Genomic DNA, 13,703 nt, shown 5'->3' on the forward strand with positions numbered 1-13,703 from the left:
AGAAAGTACATCTCTACAGAATCCTGAAGTATGCATGCGGCTGTCCACAGTAGCTGTCAAAGTATTGTCAAGAGAAATCACATTTAGCCCTAATGACCTGCTGTCCCTGATAATTATCTTGGTATTGGCTCCTAAGGTTCTGTTGTTATTGCTTACTGGCAGTTAATTAGAAGCACAGTCACAGGGGTTGACTTTTTCCAAAATGAAATTAAACAGAAACACTGAGACTGAAAAAATCCACGTTATCCCCCCCCCGCCCACCCTGCAACTGAATTAACTGCAATAAGGTTTATTATAAGATGATGTATATGGATTTGACGGTTCTGTGACCAGAGTCATTTTACTACAGAACTTAAAGAAGAAGGAAGTCTTCCTTAGATGTCCTGTCAAATCTGAAAGTGCTCACGTTATGTCTGGTACTATCATCTGTGAACCACTAAATTTAGCTCAACTCTCCTTTGCATTGGGGACAAGCAGATCTTCTGCATTCCCTTCCTTGAACATTTTCTCTGGACTACACCATTTCCCTATAGTCTAGCTTATCTGTATTTTCGAAAATGAATTCTAAAATCCAAGTATATGCAGCTTCTGTTGCATTCATTTCCTCGTTACGTTGGCGATGCAGATGCGCATACTGATAAAACAAAAAAGTGATTTTGATTGTAAAGCACTGTGATTCATCTGTGCAAAGTTTTCTTGAGTACATAAAAAGGCAACACAAAAAGAATCTTGATGCTCTCATTGTGTAATTATCTCGAATTTTTGCAATGTTTTATCCATGCATGAGCATGTGCTGGTAATGCAGTGGAGAAGGAAAGGAATCGGAAGTAGTGAAAGATGTGACAGAAAGGGCACAAACAGTGCTCTGCACCTAAATTAAAAAGAGAGAGGGAGAATACCTTAAGCTTTAATTCCACTTTGGGAACAGGACTAGGTAATTTAGAACTCCAGAGTTTGGGAGAAAATGCGAATAAGGAGGATTTGACTCCTTGATACCTCACTGCTCCTGTTAAAATTCCTTTGGGCAGTCTAGCCCATGCAAAATACAAAAAATGCCAGATTCCATAACAAAGACAAATAATAAATTAGACATATATTTCCTTAATATGTGAAATATGTCCTGATCACAGAACTTACCATTCATGTTGGAAGCATCTGTTTTCCTGGTTCCAGAACTGTCATTACTAAGAATTCACGGAGTCTTCATTCAAATCCACGAATGCAGTGAATATTATGTGAGGGAAGGGAGCATGGCGTCGCCCAGACTCATCAGATCTTGGAAATTAAACAGGGTCAGTACTTGGATGGGAGACCACCAAGGAAAGACTCTGGAGTAGAAGGCAATGGCAAACCATCTCACTTCTCTCGAGAACCCCTTGCTGGGGGTCACCATAAATCAGCTATGATTAACCAGCACCTTACAATAATCCAGCCAGTCTTCATAATATTATCTGTATTAGGGCTAAATGCAATAGGGTTATGGTGCATGAGGAGAAATTCTTCTGTTCAGATGCTGGCCTCTTCTGAGGTTGTCCCTTGAAGATATTCACAAATGGGCCTTAGTCTTAATGTGCTCAATTCCCTGATTCTTCCTTTTCCCCAAAGATGAGTATGCACATTTTAACTGGGGAGATTAACAGGGGCCTCCTAAGCCAGGGTTACATTCTTTTAAGTACATTTAAGCGACCTCAGAGGGAAGTAATTCTATTTAAGATGGCACTGAGATTCACATGAATCACCGTACAATTACTGCTCTGCTCTGAAACTTTTGTATGTAAATCATATAAATATCAGTTCTCTCCCCACTCCTATTCAGTATCCTCATGCGCCCTCTTGCCCATCTGATAAGGAGGTTCGGACTAGGATGTCACCAATACACAGATGACACCCAGCTTTTCCTCATGATGGATGGCCCAGAGTCATTAGCCAGACTCTGACTCACCCCCAGAGTCATTAGCCAGATGTCTGGAAACAGTGATAGGATGGCTCTGGAGCTTAATCCTTCAAAGACAGAGGTCCTGAGGATTGGCAGGGAAGACCCAGGCAAAGAAGCATGCTTGCCCTACCCTGGTGGGGGTGCAACTATCAGCTGCACACTCAGCCAGGAACCTGGGCGTTATCCTTGACATCTCCCTCTCCATGGAGGTGCAGGTCACAAGAGTAGCAAGGCTGGCATTCTTCCATCTGTGCCAAGCTAAGCTACTAGCACCCTACCTGGACCCAGAACACAGTGATCCAGGCACTGGTCACCTCTAGGCTGGATTTCTGTAACTCGTTCTACGTGGGTCTACCCTTATCTCTGACCCAGAATAAGGCAGCCAGGGTTCTTATGAGAACACCTTGAAGGGCCCAAATCCAGCCTGCACTCCAACAGCTGCACTGGTTACCAGTTGACTACCGGATCAGGTGTAAGGTTCTGGTAATCACCTTAAAGGTCTGGGCACTGAGTACCCGAGGGGCCACCTGTCCACCTATACTCCCCAAAGAGCACTACGCTCTGCAGGCACCAATAAACTGGTGATCCCTGGCCCCAGAGAGGCTTGCCTGGCCTTGACCAGGGCCAGAACTTTCTCTGACCTGGCCCCCACCTAGTGGAATGAGCTCCCAGAAGAGATCAGGTCCTACTGGAACTAAAACAGCTTTTGGTCGAGGCCAATGAAACAATACGCCAGTCAGACCGGAGAGACCCCTCCCAACACCAACTACATCTCACAGACAGAGTGTCAAATCGCAGTGCTGGAAAACACAAAATAACGAGCTGCAAGATCAGAAAGCTATCATTAAAAGTTAAACATACTGTTGTTTTGAGCTTCACTGTACATGTTCTCAATTATTATATGTTCTAGGGATAAGGATGGCATTCTTTGCATTATATCATGAATTTCAGTGTAAACTGCCCTGAGCCTCAGGTGAGAGTGGTATATTTTTACCACTGGCTCTTAAATAAAGTTGAAAGAGCTATCTGGGTCTGCACTCTGCTGTCCGGTTCTGTCCGGCACTGGAAATCCACAGGCAGCCACAGGCAGCGGGGACAGCCCCTACAGCGCCCACCTTCCCCAGCTGCGTGGCGCCGCTCACCAAGCCTTGTCGCCACACACTTCCCGGCTGCCGAGGGCTCCGCTTGGCTGTCTCGCTTTCTTCTAGGCTCCCCAGAATTGTGCCCACCATCGCTGCCATGCAGCCTTCCGCCCGCCAGGGAGCCACCCGTTCCATACACGTCTTCATTCTGGCTGCGCCCCACAGCCCGGCGCCCGCATGCCATGGAGCCTCTGCTTCGGCAGAGCCCTTCCTGCCTGTGGAGCCGCACCACACTCTGCCCGTCCGCCAGCGGACCAGGCCCTCCTCACGACCCTCACCGCCAGCGCCACGCTTCCTGACCGTTCACTGTGCGACCAGGACACACCACAACCCCTGCGACTGTCCAGCCACCGCCCTCTCTGCCGGCCGCCAGACTTCCGCGCACCCACCGGCAATTGCTCACCGAACTCCTTGCCGCCAACATCAACGTCACCTCCAATACGCCCCCCTTCCTTAGCCCGCTCTACCTGCCTCTGCCCACTAGCGCCCATCGCATTCCTGAATGCAATAGGCTTTTTGGCTAGTAAATGTAATAAATAAATAGTATTGCATCTTTCTGAGCTTTATTTAGAGGGCTTTGAAGATATTGCCTTTGATGTAGCTAAAGCAGCATCTATAACAGCCTTTCTCAACCTTTTGACCATGGAGGAGACCCTGAAATCATTTTTCAGACTTCAAGGAGTTCCGGGAGTGATATCAGCTGGCTACATCCCCTGCCACACCCCTGGAAGTCACATCACTACCCGCACCCTTAGCCTTCCTTTTGCTCCCTCCCCCACTTTTATCACTACTGTGGCAATTCTGCCTCATGCAGGCCGGGAAGAAAAGTAGGAGCTGAGAAAACAGCTAGACCCTCCCCCCCCATACCATGCCACTTCAGAGCTCCCATGGACCCCCTTCAGAACTGAGGGTCCACAGACCCCTGGTTGGGAATCCCTGATCTAGAATAATAATTTGTTGGCTATCTGGAAGATATTGGGATATTTTCCTTAAAGAAAGATCAAAACTTAACTTTCCTTATTGAGGCTATGCAGTTAAGACAAATTTGGAACCTACTACCTGTCTCATTGTGTGTGGCAGGTTAAAGTCAGGCCCCAAATCCTGTATTACAGTATCATGAAAGGGTCAGGAAAGCAATGAATGAAACTTGGAAGACAAATAGAAATCCTGTTTCTCCAGTCTAAGCTGGAGAAAAATTATGGCCTAGTTTAACCTTCTAACGGGCTCTTTGGTACATGTGCACCAGAGAAAGTTAGTGGTCCCGGATTCCCCTTGAAATCAACCATGTATCTACCATAATGTGATGGGATGTAGCTAATTTTCTCTGGCTTGTAGCCATCAGTGTCTATTTGAGTGGAGTTTGCCCTCTTCATTTGAGTGAATATGTGCACAGTGAGAAAGGGACATACCACATCTACACAGAGCACTGTGTGTGTACTGGATTGGATTTGCTGGATTGCAGGTAATCTGTTGGCGTGTCTAGTGAGAAAACTGTGACCTGGACTTTGACTGGTTACGCACTGGAGGTTTCAAGCTGGGTGTGGGGCTTTTCCTAGCCCCTCCGCGAGGTTCACCCTTCTCAGCCGTGGCGTCCCCTCTTCTTCCGCCCAAGAATCACAAAGTCTGCTGGATTTTCCAAACACCGTCTTTTATTCTCTCCTCCCCGTACACTCGCAACGACCTTTTCTCTCATCCACACCAACCCCCACCCCGGTGTATTCCCCACCTTATATTTCCCGCCTTGGACCCCGCCCCCCTACATAACCCGTCTTGTCGCCGCCGCCCTTCCGTCCTAGTCACTCGTCGGCGTCCGGAAGTTACTTTCGACTTTCAGGTAAGCGTTTCTTTCTAGGTTCCAGCGCCGGCGACTTCTCGGGCGGGCCCTTCCTCGGGGTGAGCGAGTAGGGAGGTGCCACTGATCACAACTCCCTTTTCCCCCGCCCCCTTCCCAGGCTGGTCGGGCACTCAACGCGAGGACCGGTTTGGCTGCTATAAGTCCCTTGCGCTTAGCATCCTCATTCCAGGTTTGAAGTCCGGGCGCCTCTCTACAGCCTCCCTCCCCGCGTTCGTATCCGTTGGTCCCTAACTCTCCATCCTCGCCCGGACACTGGGCTGCAGGCTGGAGTTTTAGTCATGGCAGGTTGCCCCACTTCTTCCTGCACCCACATTTGGCCCGATGCACCTCATCGGCCCCCGGTTTGTGCTCCTGCACAGGAGCTGGGGCAGTGAAGTTCCCAGTGTGTAAACAGTCTCAGAAAAAGCTAGTTATGCCTGGGTCTTGCTGAATTCAGTGGGGGGAAGCATTTAAACCCAACAGGTAGTTGCTTGATTATGAGATGAGCCAGGATGGAAGGTTTGAAGGGAAGGGAGTTTCAGTACTGAGTAGAGCAAGAGAATCTAGGCAAAGGCAGCAGTGGCTTAAATATAAGAGTGCTTTGAGAGGATGGTTCTTCAAATTATTTATTACAGATGTTTATAAACATTTGCTGCAGAACAATCAAGCGATGGATTGACTACCCAAAACAGTGGCAAAGCAAGTGATGATTATTTAAACAGAGTGATTTTGGATTGCGAATTCTGTTGTTTTCATAAAGCAGGAACAATAATGATGGCGGAACAAAAATGATGATGCCATGCATTGAACCCGCTTCTCTCCTTGTAGAGTACCCAGTATGTGATCAGCTGTCTTGTTCCAACGGCGCCTGCTTTAATGCCAGCCAGCATTGCGACGGCAGAGTGGACTGCAGAGATGCTTCCGATGAGGCCAACTGCAGTAAGTGCTGCATTTCTATGCTCCGAAACAGCCGCTGGTTTATCGGTGGACTTCTGTTTGTGGCACACACCCCTGTCTTCTTCCTTCTTTTTAGCCCACGGCTGCTCCAACACCCAGTTCCAGTGTGGGAACGGAGAATGCATCCCTCGAGCCTTTGTCTGTGACCATGACGATGACTGTGGAGACAGGAGCGATGAGCACTCTTGCAGTACGCTGGCTGCCATTTGGATTTCTTTGACCGTTTTACAATCCGCTCTGCAACTGTCCTAAAATGCCAGGACATTTTACTTCCTAAGTTCTACTTGCTTTCTCGTTTTTTTCCCCCCTGGCCAAGCATTTATAACTCTCAATGTTCTTTAAATGTTGTATACACTAGAAAGCACTTTTAAGATCTGCTGTGAGGTGTATGGGTTTCTACTAGGGGTGTGGATTTGGGTTTACTCAAACTGGAAATATGCCCCCTAAACACCTTATCGGTATTTATTGGGTGTTTTTTGGCTTGTCAAATGTATCTTGGATTTTTCAGGAGAATTAGGAACAAAATCCCTGAAAAAAACTGAGACATATTTGGGAATTACTGACAAAACCAGGCTAGTCAGCAGAGCCCCAGCTGAGCCTGGGGGCACGATTGATTGTTTAGCCAGCTCGTTTTGGACAGTCGTTTAAACGGGGCCACCCAGCAGATCCTCAGCTGGGCCTGTGAGGAGAGTTCTTCCTGCAGGATTGACTGTTTGGCTGGCTCTTTTGAACAGTCCAGTTTTAACGGTGATTAGCCAAAAGGGCCCTTGCTGCTGCTGCTCTGTGTTTCTTTTTTGGTTTAGGTTTATTGGACCCTAGAAAATTTGGGATTTTCAGAAAAAAACTCTGTAACAACATTGAAATTCCCCCTTTTTTTTGAATCCTGATTTTTGGGGAATCAAACCCAAAAATATTGAGGGAAAAAATTGCATACCTCTAGTGTCTACTTGCCACACACACACACACACACACACACACACATATTGATTGACAGTCTAGAAAATGCTGCCAACAAACATGGCAGCCAAACTTTAGAAGCTGTTAAATAGGGAAAGTGCAGTTCACACTGTTAGATGCGTGGCCTCTACCAATAATGAGGCAGAGTTCATATGCACTCAGACCATTTTGAACTGGTATGCACACTGAATATGGTTGCGCTGAGCCTGAAAATTCTTAGATGAAAAGTCATAAGCATCTCCCTGTTAGTAAAGTCACAGAGAATGGACAGGGGATGCTTACAGGGAATGGTGGTTCTATCAAAAGTCAAGTAGTTTTATTTCCAAATGTAGGTTTATTGGGCGAAGAAGAGCTAAAAAGTTGGCATTTTGATGTTGGTTAAAAGTCTATGTTTCTCCCCCCTCCCTATTACTCAGCATATGCAACCTGCAAAGGGAATTTCTTCACTTGCCCGAGTGGCCGCTGCATTCATCAGAGCTGGATCTGTGATGGAGATGATGACTGTGAAGATAATGCAGATGAGATTGGATGTGGTAAAGAATTAAATGTGACAGTTACCAATAAGATCTTATTAAATCTTCTATGCTTTTAGAACATGACTTGGCAAACGTCTTGCATTTGCCCCCTTTTGGGGGACATTGCTCATTGAACATATACATGATTTTTGTCTTTTTGTTGCTAAATTTTAAACTCAGACCAACAGGATGAAGCTGAGCTATCTCTTTGCAGTGTAGAGTTGCATCCTTTGACCTCAAGACCTCAGTAGTCCATAAAATATTAGCTGTAATATATCTATAGCTTTTACCCAGGGACCACTGTACCTGGGTATAGGAGCAGGGGCCTGGGCCCTGTTCATGGCCCACAATAATGCATGGAGTGGTATATATGGTTGAAGAAGAGCTGATTTTTAAGCCTTACTTTCCATTAACTAAAGGAGTCCCAAAGCAGCTTACAAACACCTTTTCCTTCCCTCTCCTCACAACAGACACCCTGTGAGGTAGGTGGGATTGAGAGGACTCTAACAGAACTGCTCTTTGAGAACAGCCCTAGCAGAACTGTGAGTAGTTCAAGGCTGGCTGCCTGTGGAGGAATGGGGAATCAGACCACTCTTAACCATTACACCATGCTAGCTGTCTAGGCCTAGGTCTGAATCTCTACTCTGCCTTGGAAGTTTCGCTGGGTGACTTTGGAGCAATCCACTTTGTCTCAGCTACCTCACAGGATTGATATGAAGATAAAAGAGAGGGAAGAGGAATGATGTAAGCTGCTTCCAGTTCCCCTTGAGGGTAGAAATGAAGTAAATAAATTTCAACACGAAGTTATTCCTATATAGAGAGAACATGGCTAGTGGCTTTTCTGAAGAATGGGTCAATGTGGCCAGTGAATCATGCCAGTTATTTATTCCTAATGCAGCACTGGCTGGATATAGGTCCTCCAAGATGACGGTAGTAAGGATCCCTGCAGCTGCATTTTGCAGCAACTGAAACTTCCAGGTCAAGGACAAGAGAAGGCCCGTGTACGGCGAGTTACAGAAGTCTAGCATGCAAGACTTTTATATCCTGTCTTGAATGCTCAGAATGGGTGACAATGCGAATCAACAATAAAAAATATAGAATCATACATAAATTCCATGAGCATTAAGAACAAAGCCAGAGTCTCCCCTGATTAATACGTGAGAAAGCTCATGTAAATTATAGAACATGAGTTTTTTCAAATGCATTTTGCAGAAGCAAGGAGAAGCTGAGAAAGTTAGCCTGCTAGACTCTATCGTGGTTGTATTCTGTCATTAGAGAATTAATGGCAAATAGTTAAAACCTTACCCCCAAATGAAATACGATTTGTAACTGATACTCATTGGTTCTCTTTCTTCAGAGAGTGGCCAGCGAGATTGCTACCCAGGTGAATGGGCCTGCCCTGTATCAGGGCAATGCATTCCAGTGGGTAAATTCTGTGACGGGACTCCAGACTGTCCTGATGGAGAAGACGAAGCCAACATAACAGCCGGCAGACACTGCAGTGAGTGTGGAACATCAGAATGGTCATGTGGGCCAGTCTTCATTGCCATTGAGATTACATTGTTGAAAACAGGGAAAGCATATTTTTTTGTCATGGCAGGAATAAGCAGCACAGTTGTCACAGCAGTATTGGTGTGGCTGGTTTTAGAATGATTATACCATGTACATTTTGAAACAGCATCTGCTTTCGTTTGGTTTCATGTCCGTTGGCCAGTTTGCTATCCTGGGCTGTCACATTCCCAGCTTCGAGTGCAATTCTAAACAAAGGTAAAGGTAAAGGTATCCCCTGTGCAAGCACCGGGTCATGTCTGACCCTTGGGGTGACGCCCTCTAGCATTTTCATGGCAGACTCAATACGGGGTGGTTTGCCAGTGCCTTCCCCAGTCATTACCGTTTACCCCCCAGCAAACTGGGTACTCATTTTACCGACCTTGGAAGGATGGAAGGCTGAGTCAACCTTGAGCCAGCTGCTGAGATCGAACTCCCAGCCTCATGGGCAGAGCTTCAGACTGCATGTCTGCTCCCTTACCACTCTGCACCACAAGAAGCTCAAACAAATTTACACCCTTCTAAACACATGGACTTAAGTAGAATGGTTAGCGTTACATTGCTGTTCTTGATACTGGCTGTGGTCACCAGGATGGGGAGGCCCAGCAAGGAAGGTGGCCAAACTCCACCTCAGAGATCAGTGGTTTAGTTGTCTTTTCCACTTTGCCAAATTGGAGCCCCAGGGCGATGCCAGAGAGGTTCAACTTGGGCTTGCCTGATGGCGGCACAGGAGGAAGCGATGGTATGCTTTGCTTGAGGTGAAAAAATAACTTGAACCAATTCTGATGCTCATATCTCTTGGCTGAACTACCATAACAATCATGTTGCAAAGTTGTCGGATTTTCCAGTGATGTCTTGCCGTTGCATGTACCTTAAGGTCACCTGATCGTAAGCCTCACACCGTCAATATGACTTCTTACGTGTACGTTAATGGTGGCCGAGACTGTAGCTGTGCATCTTGGTACTTTGATCCTAATTGTAGCTGTTCCGCCTCAATCAGCATTCAGACTGCATATTCTTCTTTGCAGACATATCTCGCTGTGCAGCCTTGAGTTGCCAGTACCGTTGTCACTCTTCCCCCTCTGGAGGAGCGTGCTACTGCCCTGCGGGATACGTCATCAGCATCAATGACAGCCGCACCTGCATTGGTAAGTGGAGAACATGGAGCTATTGACTGCCTGACTCTAAACTTGTTTTCTTGCTGTTCTCAAGAATGTTATACTTTGGATCTTTACATTGTCTAAATTATACTATGATTTTAATTTTATTTGGTGTAGTGGTTAGGAGTGCTGGCTTCTAATCTGACAAGCTGGGTTAGATTCCCCGCTCCCCCAAATGCAACCAGCTGGGTGACCTTGGCCTCCTCACAGCGCTGACAAAGCTGTTCTGACCGAGCAGTAATATCAGAGCTCTCTCAGCCTCACCCACCTCACAGTGTGTCTGTGGGGAGAGGAAAGGGAAGGTGACTGTAAGTAGCTTTCCTTCAGATAGAGAAAAGCGGCATATAAGAACCAACTCTTCTTCTTCTTCTTCTTCAGTAATATCAGGGCTCTCTCAGCCCCAACTCCCTCACAGGGTTTCTGTGGTGGGGAGAGGAAAGGGAAGGTGACTGTAAGTCGCTTTGAGCCTCCTTCGGGTAGGGAAAAGCAGCATATAAGAACCAGCTGTTCTTCAGTAATATCAGGGCTCTCTCAGCCTCACCCACCTCACAGGGTGTCTGTTGTGGGGAGAGGATTATAAGCCGCTTTGAGACTCCTGGTAGAGAAAAGTGGCATATAAGAACTCTTTTTATTTTGAAATTTATATTCCGTCCTTTTTTCAGTAACTCAGGGTGAATTATTACAGTAATACAAACATATAGAATTTCAAAATGACAAAATAAAATTTAACATTGAACATTAAAACACTAAACATTAAAAATGGCGAAAACTTTCCTATAGAATCGCCAAGGGTCGGACACAACTGAACGAATAACATCATCATCCTTAAAACACTAAGCCATTAAAACACAGAGTTAAATATTAGAATTGCCTGCAATGTTGTCTCTCATATAGGGAGTGGGGTTGGCTCATACAAAGTATCCCTCTTTAAAGGTTTTGCCTTGGTCAAGTTGGACATAGAGGACAATGGTTTCTGATGTTACTTCAGGCCTCAACCATAGGTCTGTTGGAATAGTTCTGTTTTGCAAGCCCTGTGGAAGTGGTGAAGGTTTCTCTGACCTCATTGGGCAGAGTGTTCCACAGGTCCAGGTCAGGGCGAATTTGATGTCCAAGGGGATGGGGATACTGAACTAATTTTGCTGATTGAACTATAGTGTCCTGTGTGGGACATAATGGGAAAGGTGGTCCTTCAAACATGATAGTCCCATACGATGGAAATCTGTGTTTTAAATATGTTTCAGTTGTTAAACAGGGACCAGGTGCTTGATGTCTAGGTTTAGAATTCTGTGTGTTTTATGTTACAGTTTTCACGTTGTGTTCATATGTGCTATCACCAGGACGAGAAATCCTGTAGTTGTATTCTGAAACTTTGACAGAAAGTCCAGTTTTGGTGGGGCTAAAAGGTCTTCAGCATGAACTTTGGGCTTCAATGAAACTTTTATTTCTGACAAAAAACCAGATCCAGAAACACTGAAATAACAAAAGGAACATCTTTAGTTCATTAAGTTGTAGTTAGGCTGGTAATGCACAATAATGAAAGTTTTATTTTTTGAATGACAGCATTAGGAGTTACTTCTCTAGGGAGTTGAATTTTTTTCAGTGGCAACATTTCCCAAGAACTCTTATGCTGGATTCAGACATCACAAACCATCAGGAGTTTATTTAATATGATTTGCACCAACAAGGTCAATTGTTGGGCATTTGTATGCCCTTTCCCCCAGTATTGCACACTGAAACTGAAGACAGAAATCTTTCACTAATTCTGAATCTAGATGTCTTAACAAATTGAAGCTAGTTGCCTTCCCAATAGCTAGGAATCCAAATCTAGCTAAGCGTGCAATCCTAAGCAGATCTCCATAGAATCCAAGTCTGTTCAATGAGGCATGTTCCTGGAAAAGTGATCTTAGGGGTTGTACGGTAAGAGCCCTTCCAGTTGAGAAACAAACACCTTGTTAGGGCACTGCATTTGAACATAGCACAGAGTTGGATTTTGATTAAAAACTTGCACCTTCAGTCTTGGCACCCCATGCCAGAGGAGGGGTGGTGGTGTGCAGAATCCCAGCCTGTCCACTGTGAACAAACTCCAAATTCAGAAAGGTGCTTTGACTCTTGAAAGTGGAAACCTTAAGGTGCTACCGGTCTCCAATCAAACCCCAGTTCGTGCAAGACGTCTGAGTGTAACTGCAGCGTCAGGGGAAGAGGATCTGGCTTACTCTTCTCCATGACATGAGCTCTGTATGTTCAGAAAGGTTTTGGTCTCAAGGGGATACCTAAGCCCCCACCTGCAGTCTGGCGTGGTGTTAGCCAGACAGGTTTATCAACTCTGTGAGCAGTAGCTTCTGGGGTGCCCTGGCATTTGCCTTAGTTGGAGAGCAGCAGAAAAGTTACAGTGATCCAGTTTCTGCTGGCCTAATGTTTAGTGAGGTGAAGAGGTTTAATCTGCTAATACCAGAAGCTGAGACCAGATTAGCATCGGTACATCTTCTGGCTGCTTCACGACTTTGGATGGGAGCATAGGAGACAGTCTGGCTTCAGGGTCGATGTCTGAAGTCAGGCTTCTAGGCTGTTTGCTTTGCTTCCAAAAGCTTGTAACTACTCAGGAATTTGTTTTTGTCCTTGTGATAAAAAATACTCACAATAATTTAGAAGGTTGATTAGACAACATCCATCCCAGAAAGACAGGACGTTCAGGAATATCTTTATTTTATTTATTTATTTTATTTATGTACCGCCCTCCCCGAAGGCTCAGGGAGGTTTACATGAAGCAACAAAATGGTACAAGTAACATCATTCTGGTAACAGTAAAGTGGTAACAGCAATAACATTAACATAGTAACAATGACAACAATAACATTAGAGGAAGGTGGAACTGCATAGAGCCTTAGCTCTACTTGTACTGAGACCCAGGGGTTGGGCAGATTCCTAACAGTCATGGTAGGAGGGGGGGGAGATGGGGGTCCAATTGGGAGCGATGGCTTAGGTCAACCTCAACCAAATGCCCAGTGGAGGAGCTCCATTTTGCAACTTTCTCCTGGGAGCTAAAACAAATAAACTGAAGCTTTTGTACTTTTGGTCAGAACAAGAGTCACTGGAAAAATACAAATAATGTTGTGGAAAGTTGATGGCAGCAGGAAAAGTGGAAGACTGAACATGCGATGAATTGACTCCATTGAGGAAACCACATTTTTAAGACCTGAGAATGGCTGTTACTGATAGGACATTAATTTAAAGGGTTACCATAGACTGAAAGTGACTTGAGAACATGATGTGAACTGGTGGGGGGGGGGGGTCTCCAGGTCTCTGCAGGAAAAAAAGTTTCTTTTCCTCTTTTTGAAGCTGTCATATTGCAGCTGACTTCTAACAACCGTGTAGGGCAGTGGTTCTCAACCTCCTGACCACATTTGGGGTCACTTGGCCCCTTCTGTGGGGTTGCCAGGTTGCTGGCCGCCACAGTGGCGGCAGCCCGCGGCAGTAGCAGGTGGAGGCGGGTGGAGGTTGCGGCTGGCGGAGGTGGGTGGAGGTGGTGGGTGACAGCCGGTGGAACCATGGTTGCCTCCACGCTGCCTTGATTTTTGTACATGTGCGCACCCACGTACATCAACTGTGCACATGCGCAGGCCGCCGTCGGGGTCGCGGAGGTAAGACGTTTGAGAA

The 13,703-nt window shown here is 45.9% G+C and overlaps 1 protein-coding gene across 1 annotated transcript in view; it reads left to right on the forward strand.

The window, feature by feature from the left end:
* LRP2 (LDL receptor related protein 2) overlaps positions 1 to 13,703 on the forward strand; it is a 216,187-nt gene that overhangs the window by 60,168 nt on the left and 142,316 nt on the right. Inside the window, exons 5-9 of the mRNA XM_077319790.1 lie at positions 5,741 to 5,851; positions 5,946 to 6,059; positions 7,243 to 7,359; positions 8,699 to 8,842; positions 9,918 to 10,037. Coding sequence (XP_077175905.1) covers positions 5,741 to 5,851; positions 5,946 to 6,059; positions 7,243 to 7,359; positions 8,699 to 8,842; positions 9,918 to 10,037 — 606 coding nt within the window. The remainder of the gene's footprint in view (positions 1 to 5,740; positions 5,852 to 5,945; positions 6,060 to 7,242; positions 7,360 to 8,698; positions 8,843 to 9,917; positions 10,038 to 13,703) is intronic.

This window comes from Paroedura picta, chromosome 2 (genome assembly GCF_049243985.1).
Source record: "Paroedura picta isolate Pp20150507F chromosome 2, Ppicta_v3.0, whole genome shotgun sequence".
Classification (NCBI taxonomy): domain Eukaryota; kingdom Metazoa; phylum Chordata; class Lepidosauria; order Squamata; family Gekkonidae; genus Paroedura; species Paroedura picta.